At 46.1% G+C, this 21431-nt stretch overlaps 1 protein-coding gene across 1 annotated transcript in view; it reads left to right on the top strand.

The window, feature by feature from the left end:
* The window catches only part of PPFIA2 (PPFI scaffold protein A2), a 1928138-nt gene that overhangs the window by 1781827 nt on the left and 124880 nt on the right, over positions 1 to 21431 (top strand). Inside the window, exon 24 of the mRNA XM_086919614.1 lies at positions 13321 to 13383. Coding sequence (XP_086775740.1) covers positions 13321 to 13383 — 63 coding nt within the window. The remainder of the gene's footprint in view (positions 1 to 13320; positions 13384 to 21431) is intronic.

Here is a 21431-nt window from a genome sequence, read left to right as displayed (position 1 = left end):
TCATAGACTTTTCCATTTAAAAGACTTGTATAAAAAGACCATAGCATCAATTCAGAAAGTGCCATTATCAAAGATAAATAAATCTACCCAACAATGAGGGCCCCCCTATTCTTCTCCCGGATAGCCCAGGACCAGCTCAAAAATGTAGCAACCCCTACAACTAAAATGTCATTACAGCCAATTGTCAACAACCTTTTAGCATACAGGGCTGAGCTGGTTACCAAGGATCTGCAAATGGGGTTTAAGCCACTTATTACATGGTTCACGATAGGCTGGACAAACGTAAAGGAGATGCCCAATGTTTTCAATATATTTAGAACAAAACAGGCATTTATCCCATGTACCAATTGCCCAGTTACACGTGAACTTCTTTAAAGGGAGAGACTCAACTCGAAACTGATGGTAAAGCTTGCGATCCCTGGGTTTCGTTATTAGATCCCAGTAGCTTTCCATACTAGGTTAGTCTTTAAACTCACAGAATTCACTAGTCAGGGAGGAGCTAACCAAAGCGGAGAACCTCCTGATTGCAATGAGATTCTAATAAGCTGCTCTAAACATTTCTTTAGTTGGAAATTCAGCAGTTTCTGGACAATCCCACAGGTCCCTCATCCCCATATCTGTAAGTAAGGATTTGATGCTAACAAACCAAGCGATTTTATTCGAGCCATCCAGTCCCCTAACTTCTAACAATCCCTTTGCCAATAAGATTAATTCCGGGGTTATCCAGAGCCTTCTCCAGAAAGCCAACATCCTGTATCGTGCGAAGTCCTCTATGGCATGACAGCCCAGTTCTAACAAAAGCGGGATGCGTGGGGTAGATTTTGTAAGGCCCACAATTGATCTTAGAAATTTACTCTGGGCTAGTGCTAGAGGGTACAGGTTACTGGCCCCCCACATCTCTGCCCCATAGAGAATTGCGGGAATTATTTTCGTGGTGTACACTTTAACAACCGGGGCTATAGGCTTAGTAAGTGACTGCCTATGTTCCTTGATCAATGCGCCTGATAATTGTGAGTGTTTAAGCACCATTAGCTTCAATTGTGGCGACCAACTCAATCTATCGCCTAAAGTAACACCCAGGTAAGTGAAGACATTTGTCTGCTCCAAGAGCCTTCTACTCATGAGGACTCTTGAAGTTACCGGCCTAGCCCCGTGCAAAACCATAAATTTAGTCTTCTCCACGTTGACCACCAAGTCATGATCGCTGCAGAACTCCTCAAAACGAGACAGGGCCAATTGAAGCCCCTGCCTCGTCTTGGCTAAAATCAGGGTGTCGTCTGCGAACATGAGCAGGGGTACCCTGTGACCGGCAAGCATGGGCGCATCTGTAGGGTAAATTTCAAAATAGCGCACAACCCCATTAATAAATAATGAAAATAATGTGGAGGCCAGCACACACCCTTAACGGGACGCCCTTCTCTACTACAAACTTCTCGGTAACCTCCCCTGGTTCACCCCAGCGGACCTGAGCGTGGTTTAAACTATGAAGCCTTATCAACAAGGATACCAATTCTTTAGGCATCCCCAGCCCTAGCAATACATTCCACAATTTAGATCTTGGGACCAAGTCAAACACGGATTTTAGGTCCACGAATGCAGCGAAAATCATACCTTTTCCCACCAGGACCTCTTTCCAGTATAACAAAACAAATCTAAATACTTAGTCAAGGGTCCCCATGTGGGCCTGAAACCCTGCCTGCAACGGGGTAAGAATATTCTCATCGAGCATCCAAGACTGGATCCTGCCCAGTATAACTCTTGCTATGATTTTCTGTACAGCGTCTGTCAGACTTATTGGCCTATAGTTGTCCGGCATGGAACGATCACTTTTCTTATAAATTGGAATAATTTCCGCGCCACACCAAGATGCTGGAATTGGAGCTCCCCCTGCAATTGCATTAATTAGATTTGGGATGTATGGAATCCATAGGTCAGGTTCCTGCTTGAACAGGTCGGCTGGAATCCCATCCGGCCCCGGAGCCTTGCCGTTAGGGATGGCCTTTAAAACTACCTCAACCTCTTTAGTATTAAATAGCAGAGTTGTATCTGGGAATATGTGCTGGACTGTGATCTCACTACTTGTCCCCTTCTTAAATTGCGGTTCAAAATATGCAACCCATTGCTGCGGTTCCACGTTATTAGTGGAAGTATCGGTCCTTTGCCCATTTCCCCATTTTATCAGCTCCCAAAACTGGGTCATATTCTTGCCTTTACAAGCTGCAAGTAGATCCTGCCAGCGCTCCTCATCCCATAGTCTCTTTGCCATGTGCAGGGTAGATTTGTAAACAATCCTGGACTGTTTAATGGAGCAATAATTCCTTTTTTAATAGCTTCAACTAGGGCCTTATGGGCAGACCTACACGAATCATTATACCAAGTAGTGGGTTTATAAATGGTATTCTTCCTAGTTGGCTTACTATTGCTAAAGAACTTCTTTAACACCATGCGCGCTAGCGGAATTCCGCTCGCACGCTGGGTTTTGCGGAAACGCACTTTACGTGACGAGCTGGGCTCGTCATTAGCGTGCGAGGAGGCTACGCCATGACGAGCCCAGCTCGTCATCAGCGTCGAAGGGGTTAATCCAAAAAATAACTTGTTATAGATCTTAGGTAAATTAGCATTAAGAGCCCCTTGGTTACTGCATTCATTTAGCTCTTTTAGTGACCCCGAGATTAGATTCCTAATCCCTTGGATTTTACTTTCATCAAGGGCTACCTTCGCCCACCGAACCCTTCGCAGGTTATTAGCCACGACTATTCGGGCGGGGCGTGTAGTGTCCTCCATATGTGTTATTCTACAGAAGCTCTTGTCATTCCAAACACTTCATGTCATAACAAGCCCGACTACAATAAATTCACAAAAGCACTAAAACCAGCGCTTTTTTAACCCAATTTCAATTTGCCTTACTGATCACGTGCTGAGATACCACTGTGGGAGTGGTTTGTGCGCATTATTAAATAACTCATTCATTCATTCATGGGACCCAAATAACGTTATCTCCAGAGGTGAACTCTTACTGGTTGCGCATAATGAGGCCCTTAGAATCAATTATTATATTGCCAAGTAGAGGTAGCAAACACTAACCTATAGACACTAAATGCACAGTATTGTGGGGGATTTTGTGCAGTGTAGATTTTAAATGGCACACAATTCTGGTGAAGCTATGATTCTTAGAACTGTTTCCAAAGTATGACAAAACATTCTGGGTGCCTCAGGTGCCGTCTAGTTAAGATCGCACACTGTCATACTTTCCTGACAGGTACCAACTTTCTTCGATACAGGGGTAAATATAATCAGCTTTCCTATACCTACTGAATTAGTATGTTGAACTCCGTATATTGAAGATAAAAGACCATGAAAAAGCCCTCTCACAGACGAGAACTGACCATATTCCCCGATTGGAGATCTTAACCTCACTCTACCCGCAGAAGACAAGATAATCTATTGGCAAATCTGGGATGGAACTAGCTTCTCCTACCTGCATTGCTTAGGTGGAAATTGCAACCTGGCTGCCTCGTTCTTCTAGGGAATAAAGGACATTTACTGAGATCTATGAGACGAAGAAGAATACAAGATTAACATACATGGCCGAACTTCTATGACCTCCTTCCGATCATGTCACATTAGAAATGGAGCATCTCCTTCCAGATATCAAAAACATTACATAAGTTGAAAATACACTTTTTAAAGAAAGGGCCTTCCCATATCGCTCATAAACCCACATAATCTCGCCCACAATGTTAAATGCATTTATATTGACTGAATAATGTAAAAATTGTGTACTAAAAGTAACTTTTAAAATTATTCGCTAGTAAAAATGTTGTTTATTACCGTTGATGGCACTAGCAGGCACACATTGAACCTCATCCTCCAAACTCCTAATGAAATTATATTGATTTTTATTCGTATTAATGTAAGATATATGGATCCGAGGATAGTCCTGATGACCATGTAAAAGTCCCTGATCAAATCTCTCCACAGAAAAAAAATTTGTTGATATTTGCAATACAGTATGGAGGAAAATAATGATGAGAGGAAGCCATGCTGTGCAGCCAATGAATACTGACTACAATTCATTCAGATCCAACCCAATCTTTATTGTGCTGTGCTAGCAATATTGCATTAATTTCTGATTTGAGCTTCAAAACAGAGAACGTTCATAACCGCGTCTTGTTGTTAAACATAAGAGGATATTTATCATATTAGGGAATATACATGGGAGGTGAATATCTTTTTACAGTTCTCTTTTCTCCTACAGTTGCTGTTTTAAGATTAAGAAGCGTTCTTTTTACAGTGGTATTTTTCTTTCCAGAGATGAAACCCTAAACGTTTATTGTAGAGCAAACACATAGGCTACTTTAAAGCAAATGTAATTTTGAAAGAAAGCCTAGTCACTTGACAAGGGTTCTAGTTTCATATACGTGAAGGGTTTTAATATTTAAAAAGAGGTTGGGGGGGGCGTTTTCAAGATGGCGAACGAGTAGGACGTTTCTGCTTGCCGCTCCTGCCCACAGCCGGAGCCCTACCTGAATAGCCTTGTATAGCGGGACCCTGATGGCAGGCTCTGCCCCGGGAAACGTCTGTGATTCCTATCTGCACCCTCAGAGCACGGAACAAACGGTGGAAGCTTGTTTTGGGTGCCCGGGCCAGGTGGGGACTGTGCTGGGGCTGCTTGGGGGGCCGCTGACGGCGGCAGCTGGAGTGGAAAGCGGGAGTGTGCCGCGACGGATCCGGACTGCACTGGTGGGTCCTGGCAGTGATCGAGGTGCTGTATCTCCGCGACGGTGCCACCCTGGCTGAGATTCTGCCGCTCCCGCCTGATGCCCGTCAGAGGTGACGACAAAATGGCGGCGCCCGCCCGCGCCTGACGCCCCGCGGACTGGGGGAGCGAAGAGGCAGATTGCTGACGGAGGTGGTGATTGTGGCCGGGGTTGGATGTCGCCCTGGTGTGTTCCGGCGGCGAGTGGGGAGCTGGAGCTGTCTGTGCCTGTGTCCTGGCTGCCCATGTGCTGAGGCCCTGGCTGACATAAGATTGCGGTACAGCCCACTGTGGTGGCAGTGTGGAGCGAGTGACCTTCCGGTGGGAGACTGGACGGTGAGTGCGTCCCGCTGCGCTGCGGGTGCTTAAGCTCGCACCCCTGTGGTACGCATCGCGGTGGCATTGCGGATTGGTGTGGTCCCAGGGCATTGGTGACTGGCCCCGTGTGCCTGCAGCGGTTGACAGCGGTGTGGTAGAGCCTGCAGAGGTGGGAGAGGTGCGAGGGGACTAGCAGCGGTCCATTGCCTACAGCGCCATTGGAACGGCCCTTCTGAGACTTCGTGGGGTACCTGCAGGTCCGGCCAGCTAGGAGTGCCATAGAGACAGTGACTGGAGCCAACCTTCCCCCTCCCCTTGGGTGTAGCGGCGTGAAGGGGGCGGCTTCATAGTGCGGCCCGAGCGACTGGACTGGCCTGCGGCTGTCGGGACAGCACGAGCGGGACTAGAGTGCCCTAGGAGGACAAGTGGTGCCTTGGGGGCCACATCTGGGATCTCCTACACTGGAGAGGTGGTGCGGGCTCACGGACACTCACCGTGGGCTTACCTGCCTACCATCCCCGCAGTTAACACCACCGCTGTAGATTTTCGGGCCTTTTTGCTCTCCCAGACATTGTGATTGCGGCGCACCTGGATAGGGCACAGCTACCATCTGGACTTTCTTCACGAGGGCCCGTGGGTGGCCATCGAGCTCCGGGTGCCTGACTGGGGGCTTGCTACGCCCTTGCCCACAGGTGTTGTTTCTGGCAGAGTGACCCTCCTCCCCTGCTCTACTCTGGGTGTCGCTGGGGTTGAGAGAGCCTTTTGGTGTGATCTGGGGTTAGCCACCATAGCACGGGGAAGGGATTGGACATTGGATTGTGGCTAGCGGCATGGGCTTTTTCTCCACGACCTTGGTCCAGTACTGACATCGTGAGGGACTGGTGCGCTGGACGGGAGAGACTGGAGCTGTCCTGTTCCTGGCTGGCTGGCTGCCCGGCCCTCTTTATGGCGACCTCCAAGAACCGGAAAGACAGGTCCGTCAAAGTCTTACTTCTTAAAACCGGTAGTGGGGAAACAGACGCTATGCCGCAGACGAGCGGGGTAACTGCACAGCAAGCCTCGGCGGAGATCGATGGTCCTGTTACGCGGGCTGTCTTTGGAGTCACTCTTCAGATGTCTCAGCTTCAACAGGAGGTGCTTCGCCTTCATGAGCAACATTTGGATCTTCAAACCCACACAGAAGACCTGGAAAATCGCTTGCGTCAAAATACCATTCAGATTCGTGCGGTGTCACAGGGTTTGGGAGCTTCTGATATAGAGGCCTTTGTCATTGGTCTGTTCCGCCACATTCTGGGAGGTCCCCCGGACCTGGAGATCCAGCTGGATTGCAGGCACTGTGTTGGCCTCAGGAGGTCAGCAACAGCCCCACCGCCTGACATCCTGACATGTGTTCATGATTTTAAGCTTAAGGAGCGCATCCTGCGGGAGGCACGTTCGAAGCACCCTATTGAATTCCGCTCCTGCAAACCGCTCCTCTTTCAAGATCTAGCAGCCTCCACCCTTCAGAAGCAGCGCGACTTCCGGCCTATCCCCACATTTCTTCGTTCCAAGGATGTTGCAAACTCCTGGGGGCAACGTATAGTGTGAAGGGGAACTTCTCACAAGGGTGTGCGCTCTGGTATACTGGAAACAATGTGGTTTCTTAACATTTCAACACCAAGTTCATGTAGAGTAATCAAATCATAATCCAAAGGTTCTTCTGAAACGTTGAAATCAGTGACAGAGATTGGGTGAACTATTCCTCCAAAGTTTTTAGCAATGAAAACGTACGGGGTACAGATTATATAGATCCCCTGACCCAGGTTATCTACCCAATAGCATTGCAATTTACACATGACGAGGTACTAAAAGCAATAAAATCCTCAAAATTAGGTAAAGCTCCAGGCCCAGACGGGGTTCCAGTGGATATTTTTAAATATGAAGTAGATCTCTGGTCCCCGCTACTGACAAATGTCCTAAACGCCACTATAGACGAGGGTCTAATAGAATCTTGGTCAACCTCGATATTGGTTCCTATATTCAAAAAAGGGGACCGAAACAGCCCATCTTGCTACCGACCTATTTCGCTCCTGGATTAGCTCGGGAAGATGGCAGGTCGGATTCTTCTCGACCGACTCCAGGAGTGGACAACTAGTCAGAACTTTATTTCTGCAATACAATATGGGTTCCGAGAGGGGCTAGGCACAGTAGACCAAGCACTAAACCTGTCTCTGTTGGCAGGAAAATACGTGGAGGCCAAGGGGAGTGCGCTGAATATGGTGTTTGTTGATGTATCCGCAGCCTTCGACTGTGTAGTACACTTGAAGCTGTGGAAAATCATTTTAACTATGGGTGTGGACCCCCCGGTTGTGGATTTTCTACGGGAATTATACACAGGAACAACGGGAAGAGTAAGATTTGGGACTAAGGGGCAACTCACGGAAAGTTTCAGGGTGGAGAAGGGGGTCAGACAGGGATGTGTGCTGGCCCCCTTCCTATTCACTCTATACACAAATGGGCTAGAGATTGCTATGCTCGAGGGAAGCAAAGATCTCCCTTCAATCGGTCGTCGGCAAATAACAGCTCTGTTATATGCCGACGACGCGGTTATCCTAGCAAGAACTCCTGTTGAGTTGCAGCGAGCACTAGACAGATATTGTGCCTTTATGTCAAGTCTAAACCTTACCCTGAATGTAAAAAAAACGTACACAATGCACGTGGGGAAAAAAACTGCAAAGATCAAAAGTATACATGTGAATGGGGAGGCACTGGACAGAACTTCAACATATCCATATCTGGGAATTGTAATTGACGAAAAATTTAAGTGAAAAGCAGCGATCAATGCAAGCAAGAGACCTCCATTAGAATTATTGAAAATATAAAATGCAAAATGTGTCAGCACTGCCACGTACGGCGCTGGGCTATGGAGTCTTACAAATGTGGATGAACTGCAAAAAATTGAAAATTCCTTCGTAAGATATCTACTTGCAGTACCGAAGAGCTCCCCCACATATGGGTGTCACCTAGAGCTGGGGATAGACTATATATCAGACACTATAAAAACTCAACCAGTAATGTTGTGGCGTCGTATTTGGGTAACTGAACAATGTCACTTAACAAGATTAATTGTGCAAGATATTAAGACACTCGACCACAGTGGGAAGATAAAATGGCTGGCATATGTCAAGGCTCTACTAACAGACCTAGGTTATGAAAAATGTTTTGTTGAAATTTGATGACCTGCTTCTTTCCAATGATTGGCCACCGTAGATTTAGTGTTGAGGAGTCTAATATTACTTTTATGTTCAGTGATACGCACTTTCAGTTTTCGCTCAGATTGCCCAACATACACTTTGCCACACGGGCATTTAATAACGTAAACAATGTTTTTAGTATTGCATGTACTAGAGTGATGTAGTTGAATTGGATACCCTTTTGTAGGATGAGCAAAACTAGTCCCAACGGTAACATTGCTGCAATGTATTAGACTCCTCAACACTAAATCTACGGTGGCCAATCATTGGAAAGAAGCAGGTCATAAAATTTCACAATTGCGTTGTACGATCCTGGAGGCTATTCCACAAACAGAGACATGGATCCTGTTAAACAGAGTATTTTTGGATTAAACTCTCTCCAACCAGTGGGGATAAATGACAGGATTGAATACGCTTGTTTTCTCTAAATCTGCATTGGTGATTTGAACTGTTCTGAGTCTGATTAATTTGATTCAGCTGTTGACTTAATGTATCAGTTTATTTCAGACATGCTAGTTGTCACTCTATAATTGTTTTTATTAACATTCAGTATGTTCGATGTGATCAGCTGTTCTTTTCTGCCTCTGCTCATTTAGTTTATTCTTATTTACCTATTGTCATTCTTATCATTTGCCTCCGCTTTCTATCCAGTTCTATTTTGTTTACTGGTTTGTCTGTTTTCAGTTTCCGCTATTGCTCACTATCCCGATCATGTGACTTACGCTTTACGTCACACGCTAGAACCGCGGTCTCTTTTGACTTTATTGCACCAAACGTCCCCGATGTTTGTAACACGCTGACACTGAGACGATTCGCGTCCAGCTTCAATGTAAGTTTCCAGGCTCGCTCTGAAATGCGTTACACCTCGGTGGTGGGTCTATTTCCGTGGCTTCAGACACGTAACTAATTCGGTCTCCTTGTGTAGGTCTTTTGTATACATGTCTTTTTCGGTTTAGTTTGAGACTTTTCAGCTTGTCTTCCGCTTTTGCACATTTTCGGGTTTATGGCACGAGGTAGTCCACTTCCCAAACTGTCACTTTTTGTTTCAATTCCAGCACGTTTTTGTTTTCAACACTAATTTGCTTCGAAGTTCGCTGCACATATTTTTTGTTGTTTCACGCTGGTTACATGCTGATATTACTGTTGATTTGACTTTATGTGAGGGAGTATTTATTTTGATCCTGTATTATGCTTTTTCCACAGACCCCTGATGAAGGGTCCTTGCTATAGACCCGAAATGCATTGGGTATTTGAAAACTACGTTAATTGATCAAGTCACTTATTGATCTTAAGGCAATGTGAATGAAAACATTGAAATACATTTCAGAAGAACTTTTGGATTATGATTTGATTACTCTACATCAACTTGATGTTGAAATGTTAAAAAACCACATGGTTTCCAGCATACCAGAGCGCACACCCTTGTGAGAAGTTCCCCTTCACACTCTACGTTGACCATTATCGAAGGCACGGCTTGACTACGTGCGTCGGATGTGGCACCTACCCTAAACTTGTTTACAATTGGAATACATGTTCTAATCATTGAGTGCACCAGGATACTACAGTTTGATACTCCTGGGGCACTCATTTAGGCTAATTTTCAAGTGGGAGGGGAAGCTTCGCCAGATCTTCACTGTGGAGGAGGCGTCCTCTCTCCTGCGCATCCCAGAGGAGACACGTGACAGCCCTGAGAAGCAAGCTAGCCCCGCTCAGTGAGAGGACAGTGGCCGCTGGAGGAGAGTGGGGAACCCGCGGCGATTCCTCGTCCAGACACCAAAGCTATGGCCAAAGAACGTTTGGCGGTCCTCCGCTCCCTATCGGAGGACTCCTCCCTCACTTACACTGACTGATATGGCCATTTTCTATTAGCATGTTGTCCACCTCTGCTTCTTTCGTTCAGATTCCTGGGGGACTGCTCTAGTGGCTTGGGTTGGTTCCAGGCTGGGGGGGTAGCGGGCACTTCTGCTATCCATCCCACGTCTCACCGCAGGCGGCTCGCCTGGGACTTTGGTGAACTCTGCATAAGACAGTTATTCTGGATTTGTTGGTTCAGGGTTTTTGTTTTATGATGTTTCCTTTTTTTCATGGGGTTCTCTCCTCCTCCTCCGCTGTTGAGCCATGCTCTTCACCTGGGCCTCTGTATGTGTCCTGGGTCTTTGAGCCAGATGGGTTAGTTGCGGCAGCCTTACCTCTCAGTTCGCATGCTCACTGACATCCATATTGTGTCCTTAAATGTGAAAGGCCTTATTAGTCCTACTAAACGCAGAGCACTGCTATCTTACTTAGAGCGCTCGGATGCCCACATGTGTTTAATTCAAGAGACACACCTTCTTATGGTGAACACTCCGTGCCTTCGATCACCGGCATTTCCGATTCAACTGTTTTAATCTGCTACTTCTCAAAAGGCGGGGGTTGCCATCTTGCTTTCCGGGCCGGGTGGGTAGCAAACAAGCTGAAATCAAGGGGCGGTTTCTGGCCTATACCTTTACATTAGACACTCACACGTTTGTGCTGGCCTCAGTTTACGCTCCCAATAATGGCTAGGAGGGTTTCATTAAAACTGTAATTCAGGACATTGCAGGGTTGTCAGATCGGACAGTTTTGCTGGGAGGGGACATTAATTTGGTCTTAGATGGGGACTTGGACCATTCAGGTCGGTGATGGGGTCAGACGGGGACCTTGTCCAATGCTGGGAAACGCCTTTTGACTGATGCCGGGCTCACTGACATTTGGAGATATAAACACCCTCACACCAGGGCATATACGTTTTAATCACACTCGGACAAAACTTGCAATCGCATTGACTACTTCTTTACCTCTGACCTGTTTACACAGCGCGCAAGCGAGGTTGAGATTTTTCCCTGTCCATTGTCTGATCATTCTGCTCTGTGCCTCTCCTTGACCTTTCCACCAAGGCGCGTTTCTCGACGATTCTGGCGTTTGCAGGAAACCATGCTCCAGCGTCCCTCAGTAGTGCAGCAGGTTGAGGAGTGCATGACGGACTACTTAGCTTAGAATGCTTAAGACGGTCAGGTGCATCCGCCTCTATGTACGTCTGTGAAGTAGTGCTTCCGCACGGACTGGTGGTTTCTTGAGTTCGTTCCCTCCGAAACAAACCCAAGAAACCACCAGTCCATGCTGAAGCACTACTTCACAGACGTACATAGAGGCGGCTGCACCCAACCATCTTATGCATTCTCAACTGGATGCAATACCATACCAGGATTTACTTTCCCACAACCCGTACCTGCCGGGTCAGAATTGTCACTGGCATATCAAACCCATGACTATAAAACCGTTGAAAGCCCTGAAGAGTCACGGGTATAGTACCCGCATGACGAAACACGTGTAAGCTGGTTATTTGCTTTGATGTCATCCTTCCTATTGGGAAGGCTAAATATATTTCATTTTTTGAAAAAACACTTCAGATTTGTCTACCTTGTTTCATTGAAAGCGGTTATTTTTGTTACCATGAGTATCATGACCATATCTTAATCTTTACGTGTGCACTGGACTATTTGTTCTAATCATTGAGTGAGTCCCTGTCTCTCCCTACAGAGGTTTTAGGGTCTCCTCTGACCTGTAGCACCGCCATATAGTTATTACTTTTTATCAATCACTTACCGCTACCAGCACAAGCGCCAATCTTCTTGCACACTCAGAACCCCTACACAGAACCCTCAATTCTGAATGGCTGGCTAGTCCCACACCAGGATTATCAGATGAGGGAACAGTGAACATGGTTTTACTTAGGGCGGATCTGTAAAACTGCAGGTGAAAAGGGCGGGGCATAGGAGCAAGACAATGCTACCACCCACTGGAGAACAAAGCGGTCATTGCCTCTCTTCGTCTTCTGACACGCACCAACACTCCCAGACCTACTGATAATTACCACCTGCTTTCTGGGTACATGTGTATTCCCCCTTCTGGCGACAAAATCTTGTCATGGATGAGTGTAGGTGCAGTGAAAGCAGCTAGAATTGGAGAATCTGGGCCCCCATATTCATGCACCGAATTCCGGTCAGCTACAACGATGCCAAAGTGGTGCACAGAAATGTAGACTTTTTTTGTCCTGTATTTCCAGTAATTTCTGCAAAAAATAAAATGACTACCGATCGATTGGAAATTGTTAAGCGTCTATATTTTTACTTTATAATCATAACTTTCGTTACACTCTTTAATTGTTTTGAGGGGGGGAAATCTACAACTTTCCAGTTTCAAAATAGCGAGGAAAATGGTTTTACTTCGCTCACAAATAAACGGCAGACCCATTTTCAGCACCAAGCATCAAAAACATTGATAGTTCGCCAGAAAAGCCACTTTGGAGCAATAATAAAGGAAATGTAGAAAACTATGCAGATTTCGGGTGTGCTAATATTTTGGAAATAATGGGAAACTGTGTTCATGTAAAATAAAGTTCACACAGTCCTATGCAACATTTAATGTCTATTGAAATAACCCAGCTGCATGCTAATATATTAGTATTACTAAGGCTATGGTTGTCCATAAAATTGACTAAAAACTACAGAAGACTGTAAAATGTTTGTTATGCCTCTCTTCTTGTCTTGCAAAGCGCCACGTATCTCACAGCGTCCATTAGCGTGACAGCATTACACTGTTTCTTAGTTGTGGCATTGCTTATGGATATTTGTTTGAGATAATCAAGTTGAGAAGTCTTGGCAAAATGCAAAACAACCGTTTTAAAAAAAATGATATGTATGTTTAGACAGAACCTTTGTGTACCGTAATAAAATCAACGCTCGCGTGATGTTTGTTCAATGATGCTTCGAACAGCAGCATGCATAAACAAGCAGCCAGATAACGAAAGACAGTTTTCACTGTCGATCGCATGAAGTATATCAGAATGCATAGTGTTGTCTCAGTTGTGTCATGCATAAGGTTGAGCTCGTCTTGATGCTGTGCGCTGTTAACTTACAGTGGTGCTGCCTTTCTTCTTTACCACTGCTTACCTTTGTGGATTCACCATCTTCGACTGGACTCTGGCTTTAGCCCTCAGGTAACGTGTGGCTGACTCACGAGGAAATGGAAACTCTTGCAGCCCCTGCCAAAACGGTTAGTCGCCTTTCATTTAATTTCTAAGCAGTGTGTGAATCATGTAAATATGAATACATTCATTTTTAAAGAATATCATTTTCTTCTCTGAAGTGCAGTCTCTATTTCATCTCTTGCACTCGCTGTCCAGCCTATTGTCTTTTACCCTCTGTCTCTCAGGTATCCGTCCCTCTCCCCTCCACTTCCTATCTTCTCTCGCGCTTCCACATCATTTTCGGATGCCCTCCCTTATCTCAGACATTCCTTCTATCGTTGTCTCTCCTACTTATTGTCTTTCTCCGTATTTCTTCCCAGGGTCGTCCTGGGATGGAAAATAGGCCCGACCACCAAAACATAAAAGTAGCCCTGGTTTGCGAATCAGAAAGCTAAAACAGTGTCTCCCCATTCTCAAATCGAAGCAGTCGTGGTCTTGTGTAGGTCCTGTGTAGGTATTTTGCAGGGTATGGGAGACTTATAACTAAATGAAATATGCCAGTTGGGAGATAAGCCAATGTTACCATGTTTTATGGAGTGAGCACATGCTATTAGCAATAGTTGGCAGCGCACAGATTCCTAAGGCCAGTAAAATACAAAATAAGCAAAAATGGAGGAGGAAGGCAAAAAGTATGGGGGAATACCACCCTAAGGCTGACAGGTCTAACAGTGATGCCCTTGAGTGAGATCGAGATTAATGATCTCTGGTCTCCGGCGGAAACACACCTCCATATCAATTTGCTTGAGTTGTGGTCAATTCACTTGTTGTTGAAGGCCTTCCTGCCCACACTCATGGGATAGCTGGTGCAAGTTTTCACAGACAACACTATCACCTTGCGCTACTGCAACGAGCAGGGCTGGGTGGTTCTTGGGCCCTGTGCCAAGAGGCCTCTGGAGCTGGCTTTATCCTTTGGGGTTTTTCCTTGCGGTACAGCTCCTGACCGGATCTTCAAAGACCAAGGTGGATAAACTCTGCCCAAAGCACTTAGCGGGCCATGAATGGCAGTTACACCCAGAGGTGGCATGGGACATCTTCCAACAGTGTGCAGAACCCTGGCTCGATCTCTTCTCTACCACTGAAAATAAAATGCGCAATGTCAGCACATGGGCACTGGAGGTCACTAGAAGGCTCTCAGAGATACTTTCTGCCTAGAGTGGAGCACTGGAAAGCTCTGAAGAAAATCCTCCTAGTGGCTCTGACTGGGGCAGTAGAGCTCAGTGTCCAGAACTTCTGGTCTTGAGCATCATTCCTCCAATCAGACAGTCGCTTTGGGAGGATCTTCTGTCACAACAGCAGAGCAGGGTTTTGCACCGAGCCTGCACAGCTTGCATCTCCATATGTGGAGATTTCCCGGTGACATTTGCTCTCCTTTGATCTTCATTCTGAGGTTCTCAATGTCATCGCCACGCCACGGCCATGCCCAACTGCTACAATATAGCACACCAAACAAGGAAGTGGACCCGCCATCATTCACAAAGAAACCATCCGCTGCACTGCTGCTGCAGATGACACTAACCCAATCACGGAACCCCTCAACTTTCAATCCAAAACAGATGATAAAACCCCCATCAAGGGCACAATGGACTACAGACCTTCAGGACCATCCCCAGCTTCTGCAACCCCATCCCTGATTTCGCTGCACCACTAGCCATCAACACCAGACTTAACATCTTTCTCAGAGACCTCCATTTTTACCTCAGTGACCCTAATGATGACAACACAGTCAACCTCTTCGAAATCATGAAGAACATCAGCCTAATCCTACTGGTCACCAACCCCGCCACACCCACCAGACACACGCTCAACACTATCTTCACAGCCAGCAACAGAGTTAGGTACATTTATGTCACTGAACTCACCTGGGCAGACCACTCAATCATCCACTTCACTATCATAGGAGCCCCCAGCCCTGGCACCAAGAGGCCCAGCACCCCACACTGCAGCTGGAACAAGGTATCCAACAGCCAATGGACCAACGTCCTTATCACCTCCCACCTGGACACCTCTACCAACCTGGAACAAGATATCATGAACTTCACCACCTGGATCACTGACTGTGCTGACAGAGTTCCCCCCATCAAACTCACCAAGCTCAAGAGGTTCACTAAACATGCCAGTTGGTACATCCTGGACCTGAGAACCACTAAACGCCATTGCAAACAGCTAGAAAGAAAGTGGCACAACAGCAAGGAGTCATAAGACTGCACCATCTTCAAGACATCACTGAACCACTACCACCAACTGCTGAAAGAGACGAAAAAGAAAGCCCTAGCTAACCGTGTCAAAGCCAGCTCCTACCACATCGAAATTCTCTTCAGCATCATCAAGGAGTTCTCAACCTGTCAGCAACTGAAAACATCATCACCCCTACCCAAGAAATCTGTGGCACCTTGTCGGACCTCTTCCACAACAAGACCTCCACCATCTACAAACACTTTGAGCTCAACCTGCTGCCTCAGACATCCTCAGCCTCCACACTCCCACAGACACAAACTCCAACCACCAGATCACCACCTGGAACCAACTAACCACAGAGAGCACAACATCCATCATGCACTCCGTACACTCAGGAGCACCCATGGACACCTGTTCCCACCACATGTTCAACCTCAGAAACAAGCCTATCAGCGACAAGCTTACTGGCATTTTCAACACTTGCATCATGTTGGCCACTTTCCCAGATGAATGGAAACACGCTGAAGTCAAACGCCTCCTCAAGAAAGCATCCACCGATCCCAAGGTGCTCAAGAACTACCGGCCCATCTCTTTGCTCTCCTTCCCCATCACAGTCCTCAAAAAGGCACTCAACCACCAACTTGCGGAATACCTGGAGAGCAGCAATCTTCTGGTTTCATGCGGATTCTTCATCAACCGTAGCACCATAAACATTCTAGTCAAGCCACAGACATTAGAACCCTCCTAGACCAGGGAGAAACAGTCTCCCTAATCCTACTCGACCTCTCAGCAACCTTCGAAACTGTGTCCCACCACACCCTGATCAAGAGGCTTCATCAGATCAGAATTCAAGAGGACGCCCTCAAATGGATCATATATTTCCTCACTGAAAGATCCCAGAGAATCCACCTTTCACCTCGGAACCCAATAACATCATCTGTGGCGTCCCCTAAGGTTCATCTTCACCCCTACCCTGTTCAACACATCCGTTACCCCGCCAGCCAACATCGACAGACCCACAGACGGAACACCATATTCTATGTAGACGACACCCAACTCATCCGCTCTCTCTGTCTGAAGACTCATGCACCACGAGGGCCAATTTTCACCTGCACATGATGAACATCCCTAACTGAATGCAAAACAACTGCTTCAAATTCAGCACAGACAAATTCAGAACAGAAGTGCTCATATTCAAAAACTACACCTCCCCATGGAACAACTCCTGGTAGCCTGAAGAATTTGGACCTTCACCCACTGCCACAGACCACACCTGGAACCCCGGCATCATCCTAGAAATCAAACTCACCATGAAAAAACATATTATTGCTGTTTCCTCCACCTGCTTCCTCACCCTTCGCATGCTCCGAAAGATCTTAAAATGTCTCCCTGCCAGCACCAGATGTACTGTCACTCAAGTCCTCTTCACAACCATTTGGATTATGGCAATGCTCTCTATGGCGGAATCACTACTCACCTCCTGAAAAGACTACAGGCAATACTTAACTCGGCAGCCAGACTCATCCTTGACCTCCCTGAATGGATGCACATCATCCCACAGCTCAAGAAACTCCACTGGGTCCCTGTCTAAAAAATATGTCAATTCAAGACTCTGACCCACACCTACAAAGCCCTGCAAAATCATTAGCCAGCATACATCAGCCATCAACTGAGGTTCCATCAACCATTTAGACACCTGTGCTCTACCTCCTTCTACCTCGCCCACACCCTTGCAATCGCTGAAGCAACAGTAGAGGAAGCTCTTTCTCCTACCACTCCGCAAAGTCCTAGAAGAGCCTCCCCCTCCGGATAGCGACCTCTCTGCAAGAATTTAGGAAGGGACTCAAGACTTGGCGGTTCAACTGATGCCACCCAAGCAGCATAGCTCTCAGCGCCGGGTGATTAGCAGAGCTCTAAAAATCCTGCTTGATTGTTTGATGATCCTGTTTGCCAGAAACCTTTCCCTGAAATGTGTGTATGCAGGATGCTAGGCAAGGTTTGTGGTCTGGTGGGGTACCTGCCAGTTGGTCCCATTACAGGCCAAGTGTGGTTCTCACTTTTCTCATGTGTACCCACTTCGAACTGATGCACAGTTGTACATTGCACCTTCTTTCCTTAAAAATTGGCTTTGTTGTTGTAATAACCTCAGCACACCATCAGAGTGAGCTTCTGGCCTTCTGGGTTCAGCCACCTTATACCACCTTTTATACAGACAAACTGTTTTTTTAGGATTCAAGCTGTGTTCCTACCGACGGTGGTCATGTCTTTTTCAAGTTAAAGCTATCACTCTTCAACCTTCTTTGTTTACCCTCATCCCACAAAAGAGGAAGAGACTCCATTAATTGGAGACCAGGAAAGCTTTGAGCTTTTACATCAGCTGCACCCAGGAACACCAAGTAGAAAACCAGCTCTTTGTTTCCTGGGGCAAAGATAGGCAAGCTAGTGCAGAAGTAGACCATATTGCAAAGTATTAAGATCTGCTATGTGTTAGCTGAAAAGCAGCCTCCAGAATGTCTGAGGGCTCATTCCTGCGCAAGATCTAAGGGCTCATTCCACCAGAGGAAATTTTTCTACCACTGCATTGGCAAATGGAGTGCCTTTCCTGGATGTCTGTGAGATAGCTACATGGAAATCACGGCACACATTCATGAAGTACTATTTCTTTAATTGTCTGGTCCATCTGGATGGGAATTTGTCAATTTCATTTTACAGAATTTTTTTTGTCTGAGCCATTTCACAGTCCTACCACCTTGGAAGGTATTGCTTTTGTGTCTATTTGAAAGATGCAGTATCTACAGTTAGAAGTATCCAGCAGAGAGACTAGTTACAGCCTCTTTTTGGTAGATACTCTGCTTCCGTGCATCCTACAGCACTGAGGCTGTGTTACTAGAGGTTACAGATACGCTAAGGATGTCACTGGATAAGGACTCTCGAGTTATGCTATTACTGCTTGATCTGTCGGCAGCCTTTAACACCATCTCTCATCTTATCCTGTTGAACAGACTTTGAGAGATTGGTTTCAGAGTCCTGGCCTTTGATTGGATTCAGAGTTTTCTGTCAGACAGAACACAATGTGTCCAGTTGGACTCATTTGTGTCACACACAGCTATGGTGGACGAGGGGGTTCCACAAGGCTCTATATTGAGCCCCACACTGTTCAATCTATATGTTGCCCCCTTGGCCTCAATCATCAGAAATCACGGGTTTGAAACCATATCCTATGCTGATGATACGCAGCTGATAGTACAGATAGAGAAAAACCCTGCAGTAACCAAAGCCAAGTTTAGAATGTGAATGACGAGCATTGCTAGCTAGATGAGAAAGAATTCTGCAACTTAACTCCTCTAAAAGGGAGATTTTGTTGTTTGGCAAGGCAGGACAATTGTGGAGCGCGGACAGGTGGCAGACAGAATTAGGAGAAGCACCTGCCCCAAGAGGGTGGGCTAAGAACTTAGGGGTCAGAATTGACAATAACCTTTCAATGGAAGAGCAGGTGAAAAGTCTTGTATGGACCTGTTATGCGACCATGCAGTTACTTAGAAAGATCTTTCCCTGGATTCCATTGAACACTAGAAAAACTCTCATTCAGTCACTTCTTATCAGTCGCCTTGATTACGGCAATTCCTTGTTGGTAGGAATTAGGGAAGACCTGCTATCTAAGCTGCAGGTGGTGCAAAACACTGCAGCCCGTCTTGCCCGTAGCAAACCAGCACGAACCCCTTCCCTCCCTCTCCTTCGCTATCTTCATTGGCTTCCTGTAAGGAAACAAGCTAGCTTCAAGTTACTTTGCCTGGTCTTTAAGTCCCTGCTAGGTACCGGCCCGGCTTACCTAATACAATTAGATGCTATCAACCTGGACGACAACTTAGGTTCAGTGATCGCAGCCTACTCTGTAGTGGAAGAATAAGGAAAGTCAAAAGGGGGGGTTGTGCATTCTCTCATCTAGCCCCCAAACATTGGAACAAACTTCCCGAACACATCTGTGCCTGCTCAAATCTCCCACAATTCAAAAAGTTGCTTAAGACCTGGCTATTCTAATAAACGAATATTATATTTCAATTCACATCTGCCTCCTTCTCAGGCACCAAGAGATCCCCCTGGGGATATTTTGTGTGCCTTACAAATGAGTCAAATAAAAAAAAAAATAATAACCATAGATTCTTCATCACCCTCCAGCCTGCACATTCTGTGGTATGGTGTTAGAAATAGGATTCCTGGTTGGCTGAGGTATGCACCCAGGCCAGGCAGGAACCACCACTCTAGTCAGGGTAAGCTAGATACACTCTTAAAGATAGGCTCTGTTCACCCTCTGGTAGATTCCCACAGAGTAGTCCGGCTTATCTAAAGAGGAAATTTAAATTCAATCAGTAGAAGTCGAGATATGAATTTTTAAAGATCGAATGCAAAAACAGTACTTAGAAGTCAATAGCCCAAAAAGGTTACTTGAGGTCGCACTAGAGTGGTGTAAATCCAAAGTTCAGGCTGACTGTAATCCAGGACAGGCGATCTACAGGAATCAGACAAGTCCTGCTAACAAAGTACCTTGGATGGAGCAAAGTGTTAACATTAAAGCTTCTGTGCAAGGAGTCGAGGGGGTAACCATGTTGTCATTGATCCAGTGGATGGAGGCGAAGCGTCAGCACCAATCCGCACAATCAATGAAAGCTCCGGTCTAGAACCCCTTTATGATGCAGGCATTGCTTCGAGGTTGGGCTGCGCTGTCGGTCGATGTTGAGATAATGTTTTTGATTGGCGTCGAAGGGCAATGCATTAGTTCCAGTTAGTGCAATGCATTAGTTCCAATTAGTGCAAAGTCATCACTGTGTCGATTTTGTAGCAAAGCAACTGCAGAACCCACTTATGATGCTCAGAACCTGGAGTGGGGCACCCCAGGCAAGAGTAGGACTCACAAAAGGCAGAGTCTAGCAGCACCAGCAGAATTGCAGGAACTCTTTTCCGTCCTGAGCCTTCAACAAGCAGTAAGCATGCCAGCAAGCCCTTGGAGATCACTTGGTGGGAAGGCAGAGACCAGCTCTTCTTCAGCAGAGTCAGGGAGCAGCATGGCAACAATCAGAAATGCTACAGAAATGTTTGATTTTAGGGAGGCCAGAGAGCCAGTAATGTTACCTAAAAAGTATCTTTGATGTAGGAGGTGACTTCAAAGCAGCTCTCTGAGCTGTACAAGGATCCCTTTCAACCCAGTCCTGTCTGCCAAGCTATCTGTGGGGGGTAAATCAGTGTTTTGTGTGTGGGCAAGAAATTATCTATTGAAGTGTATGTATCAGCCCATCTCATTCCTCCCTGCCCAGGAAGACCTATCAGAATGCAAATGAGTTCTCAAAATGCAGATGAGCCTCACCTTCCTGTGTTTGTGGCTGTCTAGAGAGAATGCACAAAGTGTAGCTGTCATCCACCTTGGACGTGTATTGGAGACAGGCTGTCAGGCACGTAGAGCAGTAAGTACAGAGAAATGTCCACTTTTAAAATGGCATTTCTAAAACATTAATGTTAAATCCAACTTCACCAGTGAAGAGGATTTATCAATACCATTCCAAAGACATGAAACTTGGAAAAGATACTCATTTTTCATCAGGAATTACAGCTTTTAAAAGTGTATTAAGGAATTCCCAATGCTTGCCTATTAGAAGGGTAGCCTCACAGTAGTGAAACATGATATAGGCTGTTTGTCACTACCAGAACACACAAGACATATAAGTACATTTCCTACCTATTACTTACATAGCACCCTGCCCTTTGGGTGATTTAGGGCCTACCTTAGGGGTGACAAATATGTAATAGAAGGGGAGTTTAAAGATTGGCAAGTGGTTTACAATGCCATGTTAATGATGCAGTAAACTGCAAACAAAGACACTACAGGGGCAGGACTGAGACAGGTTTG

The sequence above is a fragment of the Lissotriton vulgaris genome, chromosome 1_1, assembly GCF_964263255.1.
Source record: "Lissotriton vulgaris chromosome 1_1, aLisVul1.2, whole genome shotgun sequence".
In the NCBI taxonomy this organism is placed as follows: Eukaryota; Metazoa; Chordata; class Amphibia; order Caudata; family Salamandridae; genus Lissotriton; species Lissotriton vulgaris.
Note: the sequence above shows the minus strand (reverse complement) of the source record. Positions and strands in the feature narration are given on the sequence as shown.